The sequence below is a fragment of the Anser anser genome, assembly GCF_964211835.1.
Source record: "Anser anser genome assembly, chromosome: Z".
Lineage (NCBI taxonomy): Eukaryota > Metazoa > Chordata > Aves > Anseriformes > Anatidae > Anser > Anser anser.
The window spans coordinates 27,502,350-27,529,426 of NC_139723.1; the positions used below are offsets into that span (position 1 = coordinate 27,502,350).

General features: G+C 36.1%; 1 protein-coding gene and 1 long non-coding RNA gene across 4 annotated transcripts in view; one reads left to right on the forward strand and one right to left on the reverse strand.

Moving 5' to 3' along the window:
• LOC310890152 overlaps positions 1-8,507 on the forward strand; it is a 54,843-nt gene extending 46,336 nt beyond the window's left edge. Inside the window, exons 3-5 of one of the 2 annotated variants that reach the window (XR_014577070.1) lie at positions 1,414-1,601; positions 2,609-2,899; positions 5,472-8,507. This is a non-coding gene — a long non-coding RNA (uncharacterized lncRNA). The remainder of the gene's footprint in view (positions 1-1,413; positions 1,602-2,608; positions 2,900-5,471) is intronic. The other variant, XR_014577071.1, reaches the window with a different exon arrangement.
• A 130-nt stretch (positions 8,508-8,637) lies between these two features.
• The window catches only part of FBXL17 (F-box and leucine rich repeat protein 17), a 331,304-nt gene continuing 312,864 nt past the window's right edge, over positions 8,638-27,077 (reverse strand). For both annotated transcript variants that reach the window (XM_083818776.1, XM_083818777.1), the window contains 2 exons: positions 25,812-25,954; positions 8,638-10,648 (listed from right to left, as the gene is read on the reverse strand). In XM_083818776.1, the coding sequence (XP_083674902.1) occupies positions 10,511-10,648; positions 25,812-25,954 (281 nt within the window). In that variant the 3' untranslated portion in view covers positions 8,638-10,510. The remainder of the gene's footprint in view (positions 10,649-25,811; positions 25,955-27,077) is intronic.

Consider the following 27,077-nt stretch of genomic DNA (forward strand, 5'->3'; position numbering starts at 1 on the left):
CCACCACATTGACCCAAGTACAAATGTGGCACTGTACTGGTTAGTGATTCCAACTACTAGCTTCTGTATGAAGCTGTATGAATACTAGCTTTCTTGGAAACTACAACAGACACCATAATGTAGTAGATGTGTCTAATGACACTATTTAAAAGACTAAGGTCAATGCCTGCTCAAATTTGGGGGGGTAGCGGCTCTACTTTTGCGTGGAAGCTTTTGGTGGGTCTTAATGCTTTTTGTCTTCATTACAAAGAAGATTCAGTATTACTAAGTATTAACAATAATACTAGTGTCAGTATAAATGCTAATGCTGCAGACTAAACACTACGTGTTTTCCAAACAAAGGAGAAGGTACAATAAGGAAAAAAACCTGCACATGGAACTAAGATGATAAGCCTCATTGCAATATTATATAACATAAGTAACATGTACAAATACATAGATTAATGTAATGATAACGATGTGTTCCTCATGTGAGGTAATAGGTAACTGTTATGAAAATGTTAAGAGGGTAGCAAGAGCTTTTCCAGGAATTGGGTTTAACTCAGTCTTAAACAACAAAGGCTGTGTTTTAAAAAAATACTTTATGGATGACTGTAGGCAAGTGAAGAAATTGAAAAATAGTCTTCCCAATATAGCTGCCAGCAAATTAGACGATTATTTTGCAGATGTCCTAAAGGGAATCATGATCTACATATGACTTGTTTCATATTTATTTCGGTAAAAATCCTTGTACTTTTTGGCAAAAGAAAGGAATCATCACTGTATTAGACATCACCAGAAAATAAGGGGGAAGGGCAGGTGTACATGCAGTAAAAAAAGGCCTTATTCTTACTTTTATTGATTCAGGCTTCTCTTCCATAGAGAAAAAGCAAGAAAGAAACTCCCAGGGCTCTTATCTTAACAAGTATATGGGTATCTTCCATTAAATCTCCAAAATGCCTTAAGGACTTACTCACCTGAGTCATGTAGAGACTTTTCAAATTCTTACCCTTTAGCTAACACCAGCAGTAATATGTGATTCTTGTCTGTTATGGTCTCATGATGCTGAGTTAACATTTATGGTCATTAGCTGTCCCAAGGATTTTTTTGGTTTTCCACTTCACGCATTTCTCTTCTCCCCACAGGTACATGCTACACCTTTCTCCTCCCCCAGGTATACTGGGCAGCTTCCCAGACTGGAAACAAATATATGGGCTGATCTTACAGAGAAATTGTCTTTCTTTAATCTTGCTCTTGACATTTCCCAAGAATATTCTGTTAACTTGGCAAATATCCTACACAAGACATCTTTGTTTCTGCCAAGTACCAGATCTTATCCTTATGTCATGGTATATGGAACTGTAGAATATCTAAGAACATTAGATGTCTCTGTTTGTTTTATAATGGATTCAGATATTTCTCTCCTGTTTACAGGAGTATCAACAGAACTTCATTAAAAAAAAATATGCATGCATACAGTCACAAAGACGCAAAGGACAGAAAAGGAAAAACAGCTAAAAAGGAAGTTCTTAAGGACTGGTAATCATTGCAGTATTTAACAGCTGCCTGCATTTGCTTAGCTCTACCTCTGCTGAAAAGGCTTCTACACATGGACAATTGAGGTAAGATCTTTATTTTTCAGAAGGAAACTTCACAGGCAGATTTCTTGAGCTTAATTTACTGCACACCCCATAATGGTTCTCTGGCCTTCACAGATGCAAAGTCACAGGTTGTTGCCTGGCTATTCAGGGAGCAGCTCAATCCTACAGGCCTTGCAGATAGCTTAGAGATGCAATTGCAAAATCTAGCACTCATGGACAGATGGGAATTTGTGACAGTCCCTGAAGGACTTTGCAACCATAAACTGACGAATAGATTACACTGATCCATAAATTCATTTTTCTCCTAACTCTGGATAGTGAAATATAGATATTCTTCCTATTGTTAACTATTTCTGATGGCATAGACAGGAGAACATAAAGGAAATGGCATGTATGCAAACAGAAAGGCCATCAGGACATTTGCTCTTGAAGCTAGCAGCTAGAATAAAACTTCAATACCCGTAGTGTTGCAGGGTGCAAGAACAGAGGTATATCTTAATGTAATTTCTGCTTTCAGAAAATTTTGCTAAAGAGCAGAGATTCATTCAGACCATAGAATTGTTGACAACTTCTGCTCTAAAGCAGAAAAGCTCAACTTGCAAATGAGCATTGGGGATAAAATTGTAGACTTCAATTTACCATCATTTTGCTTCTCTGTAACAACCTGGGAACTTCATGGTGATGCCAGCTCCTCATCACCATACGCTTCACACCATTGTTAATATTTATTCATTGCTGGGCACTGGTCCTTATTTTACCTTTATTGTATTGTATTGTATTGTATTAAAATTAAACATAGTCATATTTGAGAACTTGAAATGAGCAAATCCTTTCCTTTTTCTTCTGTTGAGAAGATCATGAGGGCATTTGGACTTTGGAATTTGGAATTATTTTTACATTTCTGCAGAGTCATTAAAAAGCAATTCGTCTTTAATGGCAACCATTTCGTTTTTGCATTTGACCCCTAATCAGAAATGCTCCTTTGTAGTTAGTCTTTCTTAACGACATTTTTTATTCCTGTTCTCTAGGTTGCTTATTCACCTCAGTATTGGATGCATCTTTTACAGCATCAAGCAAGGTGATTAACATTCACTGCATTTGTTTCTCATCTGTCTTCAAGGAAATAAGGATATGGAATATTTAGTATAGTATATAAATATGACTTTGCTGCCTACCTTAGACAAAAACACCCATTCCTTAGAGCAGAGAATTTTTAGTTCATATTGGTTCAAAGACCACACCTTGGAGAATGCACTTAATTGTGGTAAAGCCTTTGGTGACCACAAGCAGGATGAAGACAATCTTTTAGTCTTTCTAAGGTAAGGACTGAGATGTTGATCTTGATTCAGTGGGGAGGCAGAGCAAGGCACCTGGGACAAGCGTTCACACTTGAAGTCAGGGTTGCTGATTTCTTGCAGCTTTCTCCAACAGCTGGTATGTAAAAAACCATACAGGCTATATTTTGTTGCCACAGGGTACATGATGAATGCATGAGATTATGAAAAATTCAGTCCAAAAGTCTTTGTATCTTCATAGCAGTTATAAATGACCAATAATTCTGGCTGCAAAATTTTTTATTTTAAGACTTCTAAATCTTTTTTATACACAAATACTTTTCATAAGCAACATATAGAAAGACCTGCCTGAACACAGAAGTTGAAACAGTTCAGCTTGCTCTTATTGTTGACTTTTTTCCAGAAATAAATTTGAAATATAATCCCATTAGGAAAACTTCATAAAGCTGTACCACTTGGGTTTACCTTACATAATTATGACAGACTTTACTAAAGAAAAAAGAAGTAAACAACAGCAAAAACAAAATCAAAGCTAAATAAATAATAATAATAAAAAGACTTGGCCCAAGTTTGTTAACAACTGTGGAGATGCAGCTGTTCCAGAGAACCTTATTTCTGTGCTAACTTTTTCCAGCTTGTGAAAATGTCCCCAGTCAAGCAACCGCAGCTGCAGCGGTGGGACTTAGCCTATTTATTTGTGTTAATTTGAGCAAGTAAAGAGAACAACTGAGCTATTTAACTGTTCTTCAGAAACTCAGATCGTGATTGCATCAGTGGACAATATATGCAAGGAACCAAGCACAGGGAGGAAAGGAATCTCAAATCATTTAGTATTCTGAGTTAAACAAAAGACTTGTAAATACACTAAGAAAATTAAGGAGCGGTCCATAAAAAGCAGGACAGACGTTCATGATATAAACACTCCTTAATGAATAGTCACTGGATTCTTGTAGCTAACTTTAATACTGGCCCAATTTCCTATTCTCCTTTCTCTACTGAAAGTAGAAACAGCCTGTTTCACTTGTATGAGAAGTTAGGATGAGCTATTTCACACTGTACTATGAAATGCTGGGGTTGTCTGATTTAACTGTTGTGTAACATCTAATCCATGTGTATGTTCTGCTTCCTTTGGCACTTTGTCTTTTAGTCCCCTTTTTGACCTGCAGCATTACAGTAGTGGATAATGCAAAGCAGAAGTGCTCAAGAGTAGGATATTGTGTTTTTAAACTTCTGAAAATGTAGAAGTAAAGCACATCACAGAAACACAATGACAAATGAATTGTTTCATCTGAAGCCTTTAAGTGAAATGTGACTATTTGTTGTACATGTAAGTTTCTCACCTTGGGATAATTGATGCCTATAGTTTAATTGAAGGCATTTAGTGGAGGCAGTCAGTTCAACCAAAATTACTTGGCTGTAGAATAGACAATTCAGAAGTGAAATTTCAGAAATTCTTCTCCTTACTTAATCATCGTGAACTGTAGTTATGGAATAATATGTATACATTTTTTTTATTCTTGCTTGAGTTTAGCCTTGCAAGCATCATATATAAAAAGTACTGTATAGCTATCTACAAAATTTATATATTTTTAATCCCTTTTTAAATCTCATTTTTAAATCTTTATTTTATGACATGCAGTATGCAATGTGAATATTTTCATTGCCTTGGACTTGATGTCCAACAATAAATATTTTCTACAGTTCTGTCTCTCTCTTTTAAGAAAAAGGGGGGTGGGAGAGAAAAAATAAAAGAAACTGTGAGCAGTTGTCTGATCAATAAGTAGCTGTCTGTAGAGCTCAATGTTTTGCTCTGCATATATCCACTTGTCAGCTCAGTGCTACTTCCCAGAGTGAGAAGCAGAGAAAAGATGGTACAGTAGCTCAAGAACAGTTGAAGCATAGAAGATTACAAAGATTTGGGAGCTTAGGCAAATATTTGCCAGTAAGTCCTTAGCTTAATTTTGATAGACTTCCACAGTTAAATGTCTATGTCTTTTCCCCAGCAGAATTACAGATAATTTAACAAGTGGAGCTGTTTACAATGTTTCAAGCAAAACTGGAAAAAAACCCACACAATTCAACTAACACAGGTTTCCTTGCTAACCTGAAAGTAGGGCTCAGGTTTTTTCTTTTTTCTTTTTTTTTTTTTTTGGCTTGCAAACTTGATCTGAGATCTGGGTGAATATGAGCTCTTTCCAATTTCCCCCCTCCAATATGAAAACCAAACTGAATTCAATTTTTACATACTTTATTTTAAACAATTTGCATCATATTCTCTAATCTCAAGATCAAGTACAATACTGATACATGTTTATATTTCAGATGTATGTTTGTGTGAAGTATGTTACCAATATGGTAATGCAACAGCTAATGTTTTCTGTCATCCCATGATTCAATTGTCATTTTAAGGGTCTGCAGACTTCTGTAACCAGTGAAATAATAAAAAAAAAAGAAGTACATTTGCAAGTGTCTACATTTGTTAAAATTTTACATAACACTATCTTATATGGGTACTGCCACATGAATTCATAACCTCAACATTTTTATTTAAGACAGCCATAATATGCTTATTCTTCATTTCTCTATTAATTAACAGGATAAAAGACAAAACAAAGAAACAAGCAAATGAAACAAAACACCCTGCAACTCCAAAAAAAGGCAGGATAAGAAGAGTGAGAGGAGAAGACAAGGAATCCATCAATTAATCTTTTCTATATCCTCTCAGGGGAAAACAAAACAAAATCAAATGAACAAAACAGATGAAACCAACCAAAAACAAGAAGCCACCCAAAACAAGTACCCACCTAGATGAGCAAAATACAAAAACTCTCACAAAACATTGTTTCCTATCCTGTACTGAATTTTTAAAGTGGTGCCAATTTATGAGACACTAAATGATCAAGATATGTAAAGCATCTCCCAGTTGTGTCTGTAGTTTGAAAAATCATTTTGGTAACTCTACTTGCATATTTTGCGGAACTTCAAATAAAATCTCAGTCACCAATACAGCCATTATAGTGATCACTTCTGAAGAATATACTAGAAAATCAGCTACAGGATGAAAAGAGTATCATTGCTTTAAACAACTTTATTTTATTGGGATCTCTAAAGGGATCATCATTAAAGTCACTCTCTGTTAATGTAATATAATGTAATGTTCTTAACTAAGCAGCATAAACCCTCACCCAATTAAAAAAAAAATATATGAAAATTTACAAGATCAGACACGTTATTTTTACATATGCATTTACAATTCTTATTTTGCAATGCATTTCTCTGCAAGATGCAGTCCTTCCCCTTTTGTTGTTCAAGGTCATAGTACCTGAAGAGGGCCCTGTGAGCCTCCCGAAAAGCTTGCTTTGTGCCTCTGCTACGTTTTGATAGGTTACATTGTGTATGTGACCTGTTCCCTTTTTTTTTTTTGATTTTGTTCCTATAGACACCACAGATATATTGAGTAACAATAAGGTCAAATTTATTTCTTGGAAATCTGGGTGGACATCAGCAAGCTCATGTTGAAGCCAGCTTAGAGACTGAAAAAAATTACTGTTTGTTAATTATTCTTACTTGTGCTATTTTCTCATTCAAATGGGATTATGAGCAAATCAAAAGGGATTTTACTAAATACTGTTTTTTGAAAACACAGCTATGCAAATTAGCAAGTTTAACAGCTCTAGGAAACTGTTAAGGATGGCTCAAATTCTTCTAGTAGACCAAGAGGGAAAGAAATGTTTTCCGTCAGTGAGCCCAGTGGGGTTCTGGGGTCATGGCTGAGTCAGTTGTAGTAGAACAGAAAACCTTTGGGCAATGGTGCTGGGAATGGCCATTCTGGGCTCAGTTCTTCCTTTGGTACTTTTCAGAGAAATTCACTTTGTGCTCAAAGAGGACTAGAAGCTGCCTAGTGCTGTGCGGAACATTTGCTGAGAAGGAGGTTTGGACTTGGCAATTCATGAGACTTCCACTCATCTGGGAGCCTGGGCTGAGTGAACTTGAATCTGAATGCAAAATACTGTTGTATTTTGTTTCCCCTGCTGGGATAAATTGCATAAGGAAGCTTCCCCCACATCACCTTTGAAGTGGCGAGAGGTGTTTAGAGTGACCACCAAGTGAACGATTTGAGTGGGATTAAAAGAGAATTATATCTGGATTTAGAAGAGTGAATGATTGAAAATAAATTGTTATCCTTAGAGTCTGCAAGCACACAAGGTTATCTGTCTGACAGTCCTGCAGAGACTATAAACTCCTTGTGAAGGGTCCATATTTCTGGTGTGTTTGCAGAGCCCACAGCAGTCTGGATTTGGGTGTCCCTTTTATGAGGGAGAGAGAAACTGTGAGTAAATTTTCAGAACAGAGGCTAGCTTGGATGATGAAGGGCCAGGGAGGCAGTTTAGGTCTAGAATCACAGAATATAATCAGACAATGGCTCAGGTGATCCAAAGTCACCTAATACAAGCCCCTGCTCAAGCAGGACCAACTTCAAAGCCAGAGAGGTTGCTCAAGGCCTTGTTCAGCCAGGTTTGAGTATCTCCAAGGAAGGAGATTGCATACCTCTCCAGGCATCCTGTTCCACCTTCACAGTAAGGCTTTTTTTTTTTCTTGTGTCTAATGCAAATTTCCCCTTCTGCATCTTGTAATCATTGGCTCTTGTGCAGCTCCAAAGTGCCTGATTTTCTTCTACAGCCACCTACTTTTTAGTTAAGAAAACATTTGGAGCTTCCCTTAACATCGTCTGCAGGTTGAACAAGCCCCCAGCTTTGATAAGGCAAATGCTGAGTCACTCCATCCCTACCGTAATGGCAGCTTCCCACTAAGCTCTTGAAGGAAAAAAGACACTATTGGTAAAGGAGGACTGTTGCAGCCTTGGAAATCCAGCATGGAAGTTGCCTGTGGGTTTTTGAATCCACTGTAAACTTTGAAAGAAAACAGGTAATTTTTCCTTTTACAAGGGGCAGTAGCTTTTCTTTCTCTATAAATGGCATTTCCCCTAAATGACATTTCAAAAATTAAAAGCATGTAACATTGTTATTTATCTTCATAAAACCATTTAGGAAATGTTGATTACTTACAAGGAAATGAACAAGGTATCTGTGGCAACAGTGCAGTTAGAAGGACATGGAGTCAAGATGTGACAGGGGAGGGTCTGGCTGCATATCAGGAAAAGGTTCTTCACTGAGAGGGTGGTCACGCATTGGAACAGGCTCCCCGGGGATGTGGTCACGGCACTGAGCCTGTTGGAGTTTAAGTATTTGGACTATGTTCTTTGTCCTATGGTCTGAATTTTGGGGTGGACCTGTGTGGTGCCAGGAGTTGGAGGTGATGATCCTTGCGGGTTCCTTCCAACTCGGGATATTCTATGATTCTATGACATGTTTATGTGTAGAATTTTTATACCACATAAAGTTTTAAAAGATGTTAATGATAAGATCCATGGAAATTAATTAGCTACCCTGAGATCTATGAAGATTAATTAGTTCGGAAAAATAAGAGACAGATGAATAGCCAGTCAAATGCAAAACTACTGGAAGTGACTTAACGGCAGAAGTGAAATAACATGACCTACTTGCTGTAGGTCTGTAATATATACATAAATTTAAACTACAGAGTATTTGAGACTGGTAAAGATTGCTGGAGCTCATCTAGATCACTGTCATTCATGACAGGGCCAGCTTGGATCAGTTTGCTGAAGACCATGTCCAGATGAGTTCGGTATATTCAAGATTGAGATTTCAGTCCCTGTTAGTAGCACAGATAAACAAAAGACATAACATTTTTCATTTTTCTTTTATTGCAACCCATTGCAAGGTTAGAAGTTTCACGGAAAACTAGAAACTTACAAATTGTGTGAATAGTTTTAATGCACTCATAAAAAGACATTAAAAGAAAAATGACTAAGATTCTGTACTATATCTGCAATATAATTAATTGGCTTTATTCTGAAAATATTTGTTGCCATTTTGGAGTAAACAGAAAGCCCAGCATTACACATGTTCACATGTATTTACCATATTAAAAGCAAAAACTTTACTATATATTTTTCAAAAGAAATTAGTTCATCCCCATTTTGAAAAGTCTAAGAAGAAAACATTCAACACTCTCACTGGAATTACTGTGAGTTGAAGTTTCTGTTGTAAAAAATTATGCCATGGAAATCAACATACAGTTTTACAGAGTTATACAGCCATACTAAACAAGCTCTCTAGGTTAGGCTGCATCAAACTTTCTGGATTAGCAAAACATTTTTACAATAACAGCAACTCTTCAGCTGAAGCTTAAGCATTTCATACCTTGGATTAAAATGCTGTTACCTTTGAAGAACAAATATCCAGTGTTATACACATGAAATCATTCTTAACCAAATGGTAATACTTTGAAAGTTAATGCAACTTCAAACTGAAGCTGCAATATCTCTATTTTCACTATCCCCTTGTCAAAATTTACTCCTTAGAATGCAATGTGACACACAGAAAATTAACCTTTTTATGTATTTACTGTTGGTATTTTTTTTGCTTACACTGTATTATAAAGCATCCTACAAAATAATGGTCCTACAAAATAATAACCTACAGTAGGCCTCATGTTTAGAGGCTTTTATCGAGGTAAGCATTCCTTGCATTGTAAGATCTGTTGTAAATTTACAATCACAAATGAAATGAGAGAAATCCCCTTATTGGTTTCTAACCATTCATCTGAATTGCCCAGTTCAGCAATAAAACAGCATAGAGCAGGCAAATTCACTTAAAAACAAACAAACAAATTAAAAAAAAACAAACCTTTTTTTTTTTCAGTCAGATACTTAAACGTTGTCTGTTAACTTATTTCTGATTGTTTGTGTATTCAGTTCCTGCTCGACTTTATATGGTGGGAACTGGTTATCAGTGTGAGGTTAAGCGTTGCAAAAATTGCAACATGAAAAGATTTGGAAATCTGTACAGCATCTACTATGTGACCATTTTAAACAAAACAAAATGAAAGAAAATATCATTTCTGTGAAGTGAAAGAAAGAAAAGAAGTATGATTGTCCTTTAAATATCCATTCAGTCATTATCATCATTACTAAGATTTCTGTTCAAAATAACGACTTGTAAAATTATCAAAAAGTCTGTAAGACAATCACAATTCTTTGTAGATTTTCTTATACACTATGCATCGTAAAATTCCTGGGGTAGCTTTAGTAAATAAGAAGTATCAAGTTTAGCTCCCAGTTTCAGCACAGGCCTCTGCTGATCATCTACACTGGTGCTAGCATTGAGTTACCATCTAAAAATCAAAGGAAACGCACATGACCAAGGCAAAAGAAAGTAAACAGAAGAAAACAAGCTTAATATCTTTTATAACTCAAGCTACCCATAGAACTAGTAGGAATCCACTTCAAGAAATCTGCCAAAGACATTTATATATTTTATGCAAACAAAAACATACGATGAATTTCTAAAGTTTTGTTTCAATAGCAGTACTTAGTTGTACAGTACATCAAAGTCAGTGTACAGCTTTTTCCATTTTACTGTAACCTCTGTAAACTCACAATTATATTGCATTCATTGTATGTATCACAATGAAAGGTTATGAACCCCCTGCAGCCCCATTAGATCTACTGAATGCAGCAGGGTGGTAGAACTGTCGTGTTGGTGTAGGAGGTTAAGAGGCAGTAGACATATTGGGTGTCCATCCCATTTGATAAGCCCGTTCCAATGTCCTCTTGCAATCCTGTAGTACAGTACTGAAGGTTATATGCGGATACTGCTGCACTAGCTGCTCCACTGTGGCTTCATTCACCTGCAGTTGAAGAAAAGAGTCCATGATGGGCAAAAAGTGAATGAAAAGGACAATGTTATGCAAGCTAAATAAATAATCAAGCTCTGGACTCCTGGGAGGACTTGCAGGATTGGACTGTCCACTGATACAATAGGCTGCACTTACCACAAATGTACAAAACGTGATGCTCTATTAAAGAAGAAAAAAATAGCTCAATTTCATATTACAGGGAGAAGTTTTATACAACATTCTAGTACATACTGTTTGATTATTTTTGATTGAAAGCAAAAAAAAAAAAAGACAAAATATCCCCATTTGAAAATATCTTTGTTTAAAAAAAAAATGCAACAGTGTTTAATAATCTATCAATCTACTATAATTCCATGCTGGACCAAGCTGGTTAGTCCTGGAGCGCAAAACATAATTACTCAAAGAAAAGCCATATTTTTTAACAATGCACTGCCCAGATTTCTTTATCTTGAAGTGGAAGCACACTCATTCCAGCTCACTCAAGCAGACATAGGTTTGGAATCTAAGATTTTCTTGGTTTTGGAAAATGAAAATTGATTACATCTATCAATTAATTTATGGTACAATTATAATACTTTTGCACATACTAAGTAGAAGGTCCACAATCAGCACTACTGAAATGAACTTGCACTGCATAGTGGCTCTCAGTGTGGCTGCAATAATAAATAGGAGATAATATGACAAGGAGAAAAAATTCAGGCTATTCTATATTGCAGGTATATCAATTGGTAATATAGGTCAACTTTTCTGAATATTCAAAGTCCTGCATGTCTTCATATACCTCACAGGTAGAAGGTTTTATTTTAGCCTTTTAGTGTAAGGCTAACACTACACAAAGGGTTTTGTGGGCAGAAATAAGGGGATCAATAATTAAAATATACAAGCTTGTCAGGTCAGGGATGTCCCTCCTAAATCTTAAACATCAAAGGTAGCACCTTTACTCTTGATTAGACAAGGCAGTAAGACAAGCCTAGCTAAACCTAACACCTTTACAATTGCAGCACTGTTAAGGGATTAATTTGTCAATTATTTTTAAGCTGATTGCAGTTCATATCACAGAACTAGACAGCTTCCTTCATCCTTTAGATGAATGAAAGATTAACTGAAGAACTATAACTTCTAGGTAGCTCTCTTTAAAATCCTTGCTGTATGCTTGGACATTTTAAAATACATCAGTACTACAATTAAATACTAAACAGCCTAGATCGGTAGCATGTACAACAGATATCACTTGTTGCTTTTTTCCCCACTGTGTCCCACATTCAAGGCCAAAAGTAAAAAACTGTACTAGAATATTTACTACCATTACAAAGATCCACCTTGGGAATAATATTTTAAAGCACAGTGACCACAATATCTAATTATATTTTTGTCCTTAAAAGATAACAAGGAGTGCATCCTTCTGAGCAGTGATTGCACTCAATGACAGGGATAAATGAAAGGTTTAATATCCAGTTCTTCTGCTTTGATAATAGAAACACTCAATCTTCATTGGAAGTTTCATCTAGCTGAGACTGACTTGGATAGAAAACTGGTTTAACTTTCCTTTATAACACACACTGTACTCTTTTGGCAAATTACTACATTACAGAAACAACTTCCAATGCTGATAAACAAGAAGTGACTTTTAATGAATCAAAATGAAATCAGACATAGCACAAGTCCTCTGAAATATCTGGTATTTACAGCTGAATACATACATATTTTCAAACTGTCAGCAACACTTCACAGAATATTGCTTGTAAGAGAAGAATCCCCTAAGCTGTATTTGCTACTATTTGCCTATTCAAAAATAGTCAAAAGCTCTTTTCTTTAAATTTGTGGCTCAGAGAGCCATGGCAGAATCTATCATATTACCAGAAACTTCTCTTAATGGTTAACCAGCAAGAATGAAGATGCTGACACATCACAGACAGCTGCTCATTCTTAATGGGAAACTTAACTAAGAGATATTGTTCTTCTACTAGATATCTGCTAATACTAGCAGTAAATAGAGGCTGTTATGCTTCAACACACACTTGGTAGGCCTTATTTGTTAGAATAGCATGGATGTTATGTTTTTGAAGAGCTAACTGATGAAATATCATTAGAAGATTTTCTGTTACAGGAAACAAATAAGGCAAATCTGTTATGAAGAGGACATTCAAACACCAGAAGAGAGGTAATGATCAGAGAAAGCCATGGATCCTCCATGTCCTGATATATCTTACCGAAGACTGAACACATTTACAGGAGCAACAGTCTAGCTAGATATAGTGTATTTACTGCAAGGCTAACTTAAGTGAAATAGCATGGCCCATGATGCTCAGGAAGACAGATGATGTTACAATGCTGTCTTTTAGTCTCAAAATCTATGAAGAAATCCATGGTAAACCATTTAGCATTAGCCATTATAGCCTATAAATAAATAAATAAATAAATGCAATTATTACTGTATAAATAATATTTAATACAGTTATTACTAATTACTACTTTACTAAAGAAGAGAAATAAGCTTTTGATATTGAGTGCCAACTGCAGTTAAAAAATAAACATAAGCGTGCAGAGGATAGGCAAAAGCACTGCAGAAATGGCTTTATGACAACGTCAGATATTTTATGACCAAAACCCAAATAGTAGAAGGTTTTCTGCATTTTTTGGTGAAATATTATAAGAACTTTTTAATTTGTTAGTTTGACCCTAAGCAACAATTCAAGTGGTATCGAACAGCAAAGTAACTACAAATCTGTCATTTGAAAAATTCTCCATGAAAAAAATATCCATGATAAATAGAGATCAAATATATGTAACCTTTTGTAAAATGTAAATATTTTAAATCCAAAGAAAATAAGTAAATAGTGAAAAATTATTCTGGAGAAAATAAATTCAGTATAAGACCATGCAACAGAAAAGGGTAAAAAAAGATCCTATTTGGCAGTGGGACCCAGGATGAGAAACAAATGCAGACAGTTAAGCCACAATATATATTCCCTACCAGAATATTTTAATAGCTTGTCTTTCACCATCAGAAAAACAGATCAAACACTAAAAGAATGTAAAATTTTTAGTATTTTAAATTTTCTGTAGTATTAGACTAAAACTACACTATCTAAAAGGTGGAAAAGTAGAGAAGTCAAGAAAAATTTGGTCCTTGTTAATGAATAAAATAGATAAGTAACATCTGAGTCAACTCCTGTGGTACCCTTCTCATCAGTGCTCCTAAAGGTAGGATTAAGATGCAAAGAAGTCTTATGTCTAACCATTAGAAGCTTCTGTCTCATTGTTTAGAAGCAGTCTGGCTCGTGATAAAACAAAAGCACCGAATGCCATTCCCTAAATAAATTAATTTCATAAACAGCAATTTTCCCTACTCAGTTTAAACAGTCTTGTTCACAGAATGAAAAATAAAAATCTTCACATCTTAATACCCCTTAAAATGTTTTGTTTTTCTTCCACACAACTTTCATTAGTCTTTGTGTTTTGAGTTGTCAAAAGGAGGACTACTGGCTAAACATAAACTAGTTAGATCACATAATACATAATCATTCATCTGCATTTGAATAGTCCTTCAATTACATTTTAACACATACTGAAAGAATGCAGTCCTTACTATTAACAGTCAAATTATTAGCTTTGTGTGAATATGGTCATCAAACAGAAAAAACAAAACAGCAACGAAGTTCAGTTTCAAACTTTTTTTTTTTTTTTTTTTGGCTGACAAAAATTTATTCCAGGCCAGAGAAAGAACTGATTCATAAAAGCAAAGGAGAAGATAAGTTACAGAAACTGTTAGGAGCAAGTGATATCATCCCCTCTTAATCCAACTGGAGCAGTTACATAGAAATCATGATTTTGAATCCTTTTTGCTTAAAGAATCTGAACACAAAACTCATATTTGCCAGGACAGTATATTTGAATTTGTGATAAAGGAATGTTATCTAGGTGGGACCTCCTTAATTTCTTCTTATGATGATAGTGTGGATATGCACAGAACACTTACATATTATTTGCACTAGCAAAAAAATAATATTTCTGTATGAGATAATTAGGAATTCATCTGCAAATGAGGAACATGAAGTAGAAGAACACCCACAAAAGGGTTGAGAGAGTAGTTCTTCAACAAGCTCTAAACTCAGTCTCACTCTGCTAGGTATACACCTAATGTGGGTGAAATGTTGAGAAGACTGGGAAACCAGTGTCCATAACTCCTTCTCCCTTTTAATTACAATTATCAACAACAGAAAAGTTGAAAAAACACCTCCAGTCTGTAAATGTTTTTCCCAGAAGGAACTAACTGGCATTTATGAGTTGATTTTTCAGGTTCATGGTTTTTCAGGTTCAGTATCTAATGAAACTACAGTTTTCAATTAATAAGCTACTCGCAGAAAAATACTCCAATTTTTGATCTGGTATGCTAAATTTACTCACCTCATGTGATTGCTAGTATTTATTGATTTAGTACATCATTGATATCTGCTATGGACCACCATGAGTAATTTCTTGTATGGCATCCTCCCTGAGTTCTCATGTCAAAATTTAAACTGCAAACATAAATAATAACTAGATAATTTTTAGGTTTTGCTTTTAAATATGCCATGTCATTTCAAAGCTTCAGTGATAATTTCAGCATTGTCTTCTTTCGTTTCTAGAACAGAAAATAAAAAATTTCTAAAGACTCTAAATCATCCTAAAGAGAATTGTTTAGGACTAGGGTCTATTTTTCTTTACCTTTTACGTCCGTTATGTTCCCAGGACAGATCTGATTAAATTCAAGGGAGTCAAATTTTCCTAATCTTGTTAAAATAAATTAGGGATTACAATTGAAACCGTTGGTTGAACTAGACATTTCTTTTTAATGAGAGTGCCAGCTTCATTCATAAATGAGTAAGACAAGCAGAGATTTAAGGAATTTTCCTATGCAGAACTTCTCTAATTACTTTTAGCTAACTTGCTAAAAGTTGGTATCATGACCAAGAGATGTCTTGTACTGGAATAGTAAGTGGCAAATACAGGGGCTTTAAAACCCTTTGGGTTTTACTGGGGGAACTCCTTTAGTACACTGCTAACAAGAGTTGTAGGACTGCCTGGAACTCAGAAATTCTTCCTACAGTTGCATGAAGGGCAGTCTCAGCATTCAGTTCTGATTCTAAAGCTACTAAAACCTCCCAAGAAGTCTGTTCCCAAGAAGGGTGTTGTGTCATTCAGGGTAATACTGAAAAGTGGGAGTAGAGTCATCACCTGAACCGAATGTTTTATGTTGCTCTACAGTGAAGAAGTATTCACCATTAATCTAAAAGGCTTCCTACATAAGGAAGAGTTCCAGGGTAACATCCAATTCACTTGATAATTCAGAAGAAAAAATGTTCTCCTTTCCAAGTTAGTAAGTGAAATCAATAAGCAGCCACATAATTTAATAATAATTAAAACAAACAAACAAACTAAAAAAACAGGATCACATATAGACCACCTGTGCCCCCCCAAAAACAAACAAACAAAAAATCAGACTGCAAAAGTACTAGTGCAAAAATGTAATATTAAAACTTGTTAGGAAAACTTGGCTATGTTCTTCTGTTGCTTGTTACATCTCACAGGTATGGACTGCTGAAACAATCTCTGCATAGTATCTAACTTAGCTCTTTCATAACCTCATGAGGCACTTTTCCTTAGTACAAAGCAGGTGTTTTCATTTATGTAAACTTTCGTTTGTTTAAAAGGGTTTTCTAATCATGTTATTGAAATTTTTGCTTATGGGGTGGTTGCAGCATGATGGGTACTGAAATTTGTGTGCCATTCTGTCTCAATATACATGTGGTAGTATTACTTGAAAACCCAATTTGCATGTAGTGGACAAATAAATGATTCTGTAGTCACTGTGTGCACCCATAATGATGGATTTTGGGTACATTTTATGTTCCATTTTTAAAAATGTTTCAACAATAAAATCCAAAATATTCGTATCTGGAGATATTAAGAAACATATATTTTCATATACACTTCCTCTTCCATAAGAAATAGTTTGTTTTCTCAAGTCAGTGTCTTATAAAAAGTGCACTTAATAACAAATGTTTGATTTTTTTTTCTGCTAATAGTTGAATGAGTTTTATTCTCAGGTGGCCCAATTATAACTGTTGCCTGTAGCCATAACAAAATTAAAGATTTCTGGAAACGTTTTGTGTGAAGTGCACTTGATCAGCTAAGGCAGACATATTCCACAGTTTCAATGACTGCCCCCATGCCCAGGGGCAGAGCCTTTGCTTAGGACTTTAATAAAATAACAGCACTACTGATATTAGCACAATATCCTGTAGTCCAAATAAAATCCCCTACAATTTCAACAACAACAACAAAAAAGTATTTTGACTTAATGAATACTGTTGTTAAAAAATGAAAAAAAAAAGTACATAAATGCACACATACAGCCATTGTATATATGGATTTATAAATAATGAAATTGACAAGTATATATATATATTTTTTTCCCCACAAATACTGATGTACTGCTCTTATCATGACATTCAACAACTTAATTGTGTTAAGCCAGCAATTTATTTTCCACTTATATTTGGAAAGGGGAAGAATTAGTTAAGCAGAAATACCTGTAAACGTTTCTATGTTGTGAAATGAAATAAATGGAATAGACAAACTGTCTAGTATTTAATGGTAGCACTTCTGGAAGGATTTCTGAAAACATAGCAAGGTTGCTTGTGAAATATACCTCCTTTATAGTTCTTTGCTTAAACCTTGACAGAAAGGTACAGTCTTAGAAGGATGAGATTCTTTGCTGTGGTTGTTTACACAGGTGAAAGCTATTGCCTCAAACTGCCAGTCCCTGCACAGTTGCTGCAGTCACAGAGAGGAAAGCGTTACTGCAAACTAACAATACAATTCATTTCAGGTCTGTGTGAGTTTGTGTAGTTTTCTAGAAGAGCCAGAGTCTCAAGTCTTGCTGTGCTAATCATTACTGCCACCACATCACTGAATATTAAAGTTGTTTAAGTGATAAAGATTTTCAGTCTCAATTCTCTTTGCTTACTGTGAGGACTTACTTTTCTATTATATCAAAGAAATCATTCTGAAAGAGCTGTTACTTTGGCTGTTTGGTTGGCTTGCTAATTCTGTTCATTTTAATCAGATGAACTTCTAGACTACACCTATACAATTTTACAAGGTAAAATTATTACCAGTATCATCATTATTTCAAATTTATGATGACACTCCATGCTTTGCTTTGTTCTTACTTATAAAAATTGCAGTTAATAAAGAATCATACACAATGAAATGACAGTGTTTTTTTACATAGTGATAAATATTCTTTCAGATTACTTTCTGTCTATTGAATTAGTAGCATCAGATATTTTCCTTCTTACTCTGCTACATTAACAATAATTTGAGCATGTTATTGTAACACCTGTCAAAATGGGGACCTGTAATATTAACAGAGATTTCATTCCCAAATTTTGCCAGCTGGAAAAAATGATTTGAAGTTTCTGGGGACAATGCTTCAAAAAAGAAAACTTTTTTTTTATCATAAAAATTCTGACTACTTTACATTGTGTTTTTCCTTAATAATTGACCGTATCATGATTTTGAACCAGTGGTCAGTACCTGAGGGCCCATCCTTCTATTGCAGTATGATGTGTTCAGTTTTTTCAGTTTATAACAGTAAGGACAGACTGATTAACTAAGGAAGATTCCATATCCATCCTATTGCCACAAATTTATTGCTGAACTATCAGCCTAGGAGATTAAAGTATTTTGGTAAAGAAAGAGTTGACCTATAAGTACAAAAACATTCAATTTGTATAAAGAATCCTTTTTTGTATTTTAGCAGATGCCTTCGTTCACACACATAATGGGTCTGTTATTCTAGTTAGCTAGGAAAAAAAAAAGGTATTGTTCTGTCTTTTAAAACTGTTGTATTAAAATTGTTGTATTGAAAACCAAAGAGAAATAAAACAGATGTACCCTGGGGTGCATCAAGCACAGTACTGCTAGCTGGCTGAGGGAAGCTGTTGTCCCGCTCTGCTCTGTGCTGGTGTGGCCTCACCCTGAGTACTATGGGAAGGTCAGGGCACATTATAAGAAGGACGTAAAACTATTAAAGAGCATCCAAAGGCGGGCAACAATGATGGTGAAGGGTCTGAAGGGCAAGATGTGTGAGGAGCAGCTGAGGTCCCTTGGTTTGTTCAGCCCAGAGCAGAGCAGGCTGAGGGGAGGCCTCATGGCGGCCTGCAGCTCCCTCACGAGGGGAGCGGAGGGGCAGGCGCTGAGCTGTGCTCTCTGGGGACAGCGACAGGACCCGAGGGAATGGCATGAGCTGGGACAGGGGAGGGTCAGGCTGGGTGTTAAGAAAACGTTCTTCACCCAGAGGGTGGTCGGGCACTGGGACAGGCTCCCCAGGGCAGTGGTCACAGCACTGAGCCTGCTGGCGTTCAAGAAGTGTTTGGACAACGCTCTCAGACAGAAGGTCTGGTTTTTGAGGAGTTGGACTCAATGATCCTTGTGGGTCCCTTCCAACTTGGGATATTCTATGATTCCATGATTCTAAATGTTATTTTCCTTCTATTGTGGGTTAGCAAGGATAACTAGATTCCTTCTAATGGTATTCAAAGATTTTATGGATCTAAAATCTTAATTAGTTATACATTGGCAGCTCCTACACTATACATATACAATTTAAAAAAAAAAAATAAAAAAAATCAGAGTACTCTTTATTTTATGCAGCAAAGGCCTTTTAACAAATTATAATGTTTTAAGAGGAAAAAAAAAAAGCTATATAAATGTTTTTATAGGGAAGGATTGGATATTTTCAGACCTCAATATCACAAAATCATCATTTCAAATCTCAAAATGAAACCCTTAAAAATATAAAAGATGAACTGGTAGCAGTTTGTCAGGGTTTTTGATCAGGCTAACAATTGTTAGCATTTCTGAAGACAGAAGGTAAATTGCTGCACCAATTATATTAAAACAAGCCACAGCCAAGTTGTGCTGTTCCCTTGCTGATTAAGAACAGTTTAGCTCAAAAATGTACTTGGAATGTAAAGATGCACCTAAGATCTTGTCTCCTTTTCACTTACTTACTTGTAACTTCAGTTACAAAGTTAAATTAAAAGTTTGTGGATGAAGGGTAAAAATGTCAAAAGTCATGCTTACTAACATATATATATTCTAAACAGAAAAATCTTTTTGTCCTGAGTTGATATTTTTTTTCATAAGCTAGCATTTCCTCATACACAAGGGGAGCTGCATCCCAGTCAGGCTAATGATTTGCAGTTTGCACAGAGTATACTTTTACAAATGTTTCTAAAACAGACTTTGTTGAAGGATGAAGTGACAAATTACTTTAAAAAATCTACTGAATATCTAAAAATCTGAAGATACAAATGAATTTTTAATGGAGTATTTTTATGTTTGGTGGTCATCCATCTTCCTTCTTTTTTGTAATATAAAATATTGTGGGTTTTATTTGTCAGTTGTATTTCCCATCAAATTCTGCACTCTGAAATCTCAGTAAAACTATGAAAAGAAATATATGCTACAGTTGATCTGAGAAAGTCATCTGGAATAAGCTGCAGACTTTCAGATGTATTTTCATGAATTAATGTAACACGAATTTCTAAAAAAAAATAATTTTTAAATGCAAGGAATAAAGGCTGTGATGATTTATTAACTTTGTATCCATTCACAGCCAACTTTGTCAGACTCTCTTCATTTCATTCACATGTAGCTGTGAATGTCAAATTTTGCAGGCCTTTGTTTTTCAGTGTCTTTTTTCTGCATATCTTCTCAAGAAATGTCTCCTGCATTTAAGTGGTAGAATGGCTGATAACCATTGCAAATAGCACCACAGCTATAGTAAAAGGATATCAAAATATGAAAATCTGTGTGAGAAAAGTTGCAAAACATGCAAACAATCATTATCCTGATTATTCTGACACCAGCCAAGCGAGCTATAAGCCAGAGAAACAGATCAAGTTTTTAGCCACAATTTCCCAGGTGATATCCAGCCATTTTCCATAAAGGTGAAGAGTTCAAATTGCCATTATTTAAAGTTAGTTGGAATGTTGTGAAAGCACAATAAAGAAGTGCTACAAAGAGATCTTTAAAATGAGTTCTAGCAATTACTAGTGTAGAAAACATTGCTCTCTTTCTCTGATATATTTTAGAAATATGAAAAATCCAACAACTGGAAACAGATAAGTAACTACAGTGGTGCAATAAATATGATCTAGGTCAGTTTAAGAGTAGGAATGTACAAAATGTTCAGAAAAACAAGGATGAAACATCTGGATTTCAAATTGTGAATCTGATGTGGGACATCGTTTTATGCCTTAGGATTGCTCACAGGGCTCTTAAAAGTCCTGATGTCAGTTTTTGTAGGAGAAAAGTAAGCACCTTGTAACTGCCCTCTCAAAGTAGGTAAAGTGTCACTTGTATATGTGTGAGAAACCATTTTTGGGACATAAAGAACATATCATTGTTTATCAATTTCATATAGAAAGGACAAGCAATACTTTGAAGTATACGCTTTGAAAAGCTGTGATAAAAATAGAGATACAATTAAAATTTGTTTTGAAGAATGGACAGTCATGTTGTCTGCTGCGGGAGGCTGAGCTGAGTGAATTGAATACTGCCCCACGCTCTGCAGCCAGCCCTCTGCCTGTTTCAGCAGTCAGGGAGGTGAGGAGCCCGAGTTCCCTCTTGCCCTGGCTGAACACGGAGCGGGGCCCTGGGGTGCCATCAGAGCCCGCAGCCAGCAGTTCTCCTCGCTGCAAGGAGGCTGGGAGCTGTGGCCACTTGTGCCGCCCCAGCAGCTGGAAGGGGCAGCGTCAGGGACTGGCAATGGCATGCCGTGCCAGTGCCCACGGGAGTGCCAAACAGAAATGCCACGGCCTTTACGCCTTTTCCAATTGCAAAACTCTAAAATGTCCTGCCTAGGCTGCAAACTACTAACCCTCCCTCTTACTGCTTTCAGAAGTGGGCAATCAGAACCACAGCATTTATTTTTTATGAAATGTGTAACTCGCGCAGCCCCGAGTGCTGCTACATGCCTGTACACACACACACATAAACAGACATACAAATACGTATTTCCACATAGTTCTTGGTATTCTCCTAGAAAATGGAGAATGAGGTGCATCAGGAGACAGCACAGCGCTCTGTGCCCTGACTGGGAAGCAGCATATGTCCTAACAGATGGGTCTCTGCCAGGGATGCAGCACGGCTGGTGAGCGTCCGTGAGAGCTACCAGAAGGGATGAGGGGCCTTGCTGCTTTCAAGAGTGCTGATGTATGCTTGCAGACAACTGGGGACTGCACTGTCCAAAATACAGGGACTCAAAAATATTTAGGGTCTGCCTTCTAAGCACCTAAATACCTTTGGATGTCTGGACCACAGTCTCTCAGAACTCCACCTGTCACTGAAAATGAATGGGACTTGTCTCACTACACCTATGCAGTACAGTGCAGGAGCCTGGAGAGATCACAGAGCTAGCACTATCTGAGCCGGTCATGGAAATGCAAGTAGTAAGTTACACCACCACATCTCTGTGACAGGATCTCATGAGTGCTAATTTTCCTGGACAACATGCTGGGCCTTGGCAATCAGCCTGCCATTAGGACACATGCCTGAGCATCCATGCTGCCCTGCACTGCCCCAGCAGCATCAGTGCATTCAGAGCTCTCTCCGTGGCTCAGACACCACTGCTGCACAGTGCAAGGAGAGCCAAATTTGACTCCATCGTGGTGGTGCTAAGGAAAATTAAGAAAGAGAGACATTTTCTCACTAACCTTGCCTTTAGTGTCTTTACATTGAAAAGAATATTTAGATTTTCTATCTATGTATTGTAAAACAAAATTATAATATGGCTAGTTCTGAAAAACTTTCATCTACCAATTTTTGACTTTCTCTGTATTTGATTTGTAAATAGTGACTATGTTGCTATTTAGTAACATTAAATGTAACAAAAATAGTGTTAAAAATGCTTATTAGAAAATTCCAACTTAAACATATGCCCTCATTATGGTGATCTCATGGTAGAGCGTTTTTATGAGACTTCTAAAGAGAATGACATTTATTTTAAGGCAAAGAGCATATTGCTCCTGTGGTGTGCATGTTATATGGTAGGGAACATGATAAAAAGAAAGGTCATGGCAACAGCAGTTTGATGAGAAATGAATAATTTGATTATTTTCATGGTATGGATCAATAATGCTCTGCATCTACTGAAACCCATTGCCTGAAGGCACTTAGATAATCAATGGCATAAAACAGAGCATGCCTTTGCCCACGCTTGCAGCCTCTCTGATCTTTCTTGGGAGGACCCTTGACGTCTGTAATTTATGTCAACTGCATATCAAAGAAATTCCACAGAGCCTGGGTCATAAAGAGTATTTTAGTGGTAACCATTTGAAGTCTACTTACATATGTTCCTTATGTAACTCTGTTTAAGTACTTCCCCTCCAATGCCTGGGAATTCCTAGAAACACACAAATGCTACCTGGTACCAGTGTCACAATCAGTGCCTTAGAAAAGGAAGGCTGGCTACAGGGGGCAAGTCTAACCCTCCTTACTGCAAGCTGGCAACAGTCCAAAGGCAAGAATTTCAGTCAACAGTGCATGCAAATAAACCCTTCTGCACCGCCCAAGAATTCCCTTTAATGATGTGCTGGACACTGACATTTTTAATTTAATAGAGCAGCCATTGGAAAAAATTAGTTCTGCATGATACTGGGGAGAGACAGTTGAAGACATGATTTTCTTCAGTAATTTCTCTGTTCATTTGCAGTGGAAAAAGGGAGCTGGCATCTTCCAGCTGCCAAAAACTCTCAAGTCAAGGATACTTACTTCATTCTGTCTGTGGAGCTATTTTCCCATCAAGGCTTCACAAGCAAGAATATGTTTCCCAGTGGCGTCCTAATACTACAATGCTTTAAGAGCATTTGCTCACATCTTAGCAAATTTAGCCACCATACTTCAAATACACATATGCACGCACACATGTGCATGCACACAAATGCACACACGTGTGGGCATGCAGAATCAACATTGCTTTTCTTATCTGCCTGGAAGCTTTCTCAGAAAATATTATTTTCCTTTTAGCAGTTGACTTTAACAACACAAAAGACAGTGCATAATCCTTTGTAAAGAACTAGGAAAGCATTAACCAGCAATTAGAGAAATACAGACTGTAGTACATAAAGTTTAACTGATGAGGTGGTAAAACCTGTTTTCAGCATCAAGGTCATTGATTTTCTATAGCAGCTGAAGGCAGGATAAAATTATTGCACTTATTAGATCCTTGTTGATTGTTTAACATTAGCTAAATCCACAAATAAATATATGTAAAATTGATCAGGTGATTCAGGGTCAGATCTAATTCCCAAGGTCAAGTAACCCTTTGAACATTCTCTAAGTACATAATCTTAGCACAATCCATCAAAGAGACTCACACACTCTTTTCTTCTATTGGTTCTTATAAAACACTCAAGTTTAGGAGATTAACTGGAGTCAGCTTCAGTAGACACAGCAATTCTTCTAAAGTGCTAAACCTCCCCTTGCAGTGGAAACTTTCTAAAGTTGGGTTTGCAAAATCCAATTTCTAACTTTACAACTGACCTGGAAATTATTATTCATTACCAGTTGAAATACTGTTTTGTTTGCTTGTTTGTTTGATTTAAGTGTCTTCTTTAACACATTGCAAAGGATGCAAGGTAATGGTTTTGAGCAGGAAGCATCTTAGAATAAAAAATGTGTTTGTTCAGGTTGTATCCAGATAGAAATTTGCATGCCTGAGAGATATGCTCATGAGGAGAATCACAAACTGGACTCTGAAGTTTGCTTCATGATGGCTAAATAAGAAACAACTCCTGCAGGTGTATTTTCAGATTTGAGACCAGAGATTGAACCTCCAGTAGATCTTAGCTATTTCTGCTCTGCTCCCAGACATCTTTCTCTCTCATCTCTGAACTGAGACACGATTCCTGAAGCCTATATACACACACTGTGATTTTGAATAAAACTAGAACAAAACATTTTTTTTTCCCTGCATGTTTATACTGGGATGAGTAAGAACACAGTACAGTACTGAAAAGAAAAAGACAGAGAGAGCTTTTGGTGTTAGTGAAATTCTCTGCTATCATTCTTAACATCACTTGGGGGCTTCTACTGATGCTAAAACAGGAGGGTAAAGCTTCAGTTTAAAAGATATGAATTCAGTACACTTGAACATTACTATAAATATATATCCATATAGATACAGAATAAATGTTTTAATTGGGTCTCTGAAAATAAGGGAGACATGACTGAGTTAGATCTGTCTATCCTCACACTGTTCCTACTTTTCTGGCAATCCCACCAAATAGACATTTTGAGTGAGGACTTCCTGATGTGCAATTCATTAACTCTAACACAGTCTAACCCCGCATCTTTTTTTTTTCCCAAAGGCTTCAAAATTTTAATGTGACATAGTTGTCATTCCTGTCTTTCAGTTGAGGAGAAAGGTTATCACTTATATTCAATTCCTTTTAAATTATAAAACTACAAACTATTATACTGTTTAATTTTTTTTAATTATTATTATTTTTAATGAAGAGAAATTAACTTGTAGGCATTCCTAATACATTCCAAGTGGGAAAGCTATATTCTTAAGAAAATCGGTGTTTCCAGCATCCCAAATCCCTCCCTGTGTGTTTTCAAAACCATTGCACATGAGCAAGAACAAAGACTTATAGAAAATCACTCTGGAGGTAGCACTGTGGTATTTTTAGTATTGTATTTTATCTTTTTTCTTTCTTTTTTAAAACAAAGCAGTCTATCACAGTTATGACATGACATACCAATCACTGCTAGCCAAAAACATTCAAAACTCTCAGAGGGCAGATTTTGCATAAAACTTGTGTGAGTATCTGAGGTTGTAGGTGTTGCTTGTGGGTGTATTTTGAAAATCTATGTCAGCAAAAATTTATAATGCTCTTTTTAGTTCTCTAGATACATTTTAGTGAAATACATGAACACAGTGTACTAGAAGAGTTACCACACTAGTGAATGCCAAACCTATTTGTACAGCAGAATACAAATCTTTCCGCCTCTTTCTCTTGCATACACACACCCCAAAACTTACTGTCTCACACTCACTCTGAAGCAGGTACCAGTTCATGCAAATGTTGCTTACCTGATCGCATCTCATCAGCCCTAAATATCTGAGAGACTTGCTGTTTTGTGCAATTTGGGTGGCTCCATGGTCTGTGATTTCTTTGCACCATCCAACATCCACGGTCTCTATTGTCATGCTGTATCGTCCAATGGCTATCAGAGCTGTAAAAATATTAAAAACATGAGAAATGGTAAGCTCGGTTATAAGGTAAGCTCAGTGGAGATAAGTTCAATTATATGTATATATATAATATAATATATAATATATACTAAATGGTATTGAAATAGAATTTTCAGAAGCAGATTTCATATAACTTGTGAAAGATCTTGTCTTTTGGCATTTTTAACCATAGAATAACTATCTCTTAAAATTAGGATGCATGAGGTATTTTTCTATCTACCAATTCACATAAATAGACCAGTTAGCAGAGATATTCTATATGAACTCTTTTAATTACTCTGTTTGGACGGATCAAAGACCAATCAATTAAAATTGAAATAACTATAGAATAAAAATAAGTCTACCACACTCTTCAAAGAAAGTAACTGATTTTATAAAATTAACACCTTTTTTCCAGCAAAGTATTTTTGCAAAGACAGCACAAAGAATAACAGAACATTTCCTGTGTCAATAAAACAAATAGGTTTAGGAAACCCTGCAGATATCTTATGTCATATATTTTACAACTATATTCTAAAATTGCATTTGTTTCCTATTGTTCATATTGATTATGTAATAACAACCATATGCCTTACTTTCATGTTTTCTTCACTTTTCTAATAAAAAATAAATAAATTTAAAAGGCCAGAAGAAATTAGAGCAAAAACTTGAACCTTCATAAAAGGAAAGGAAAAAGGATCTGGAAGTTCTGAAAGGACTGAAAACCATGAGGTATCTGAACAAATTGGGCAGGCTTTGTCATGACATTGCTAGTCATAAAGGATTGATGAAGGACGGTGAAGGATCACCATCACTCTGGTCACCACCAACTAGAACACCTGCCACAAAACGCAGGCTCAGAAACTGTTAGTCAAGTTGGGTTTTATTATCAGAAATGAGTGGCAGCTTTCAGCAGCTAAAAACTCAGCTTATGAAAAAGTCCAAGGCTTCCAGTGTGAAAGTCAGCCTACCCAAGTCCTAACCCTTAACATGCATATCATCAAGGGGTAAGATGTTTACTCTTTTTACTCTAGGTATAATGCAGTCACTGAAAATGAAGATGAAGGCGTGAGTTACTCCAAATAACGGAAATATCTTTAAAGGTAAGAGTTTTCAGCAACTGTG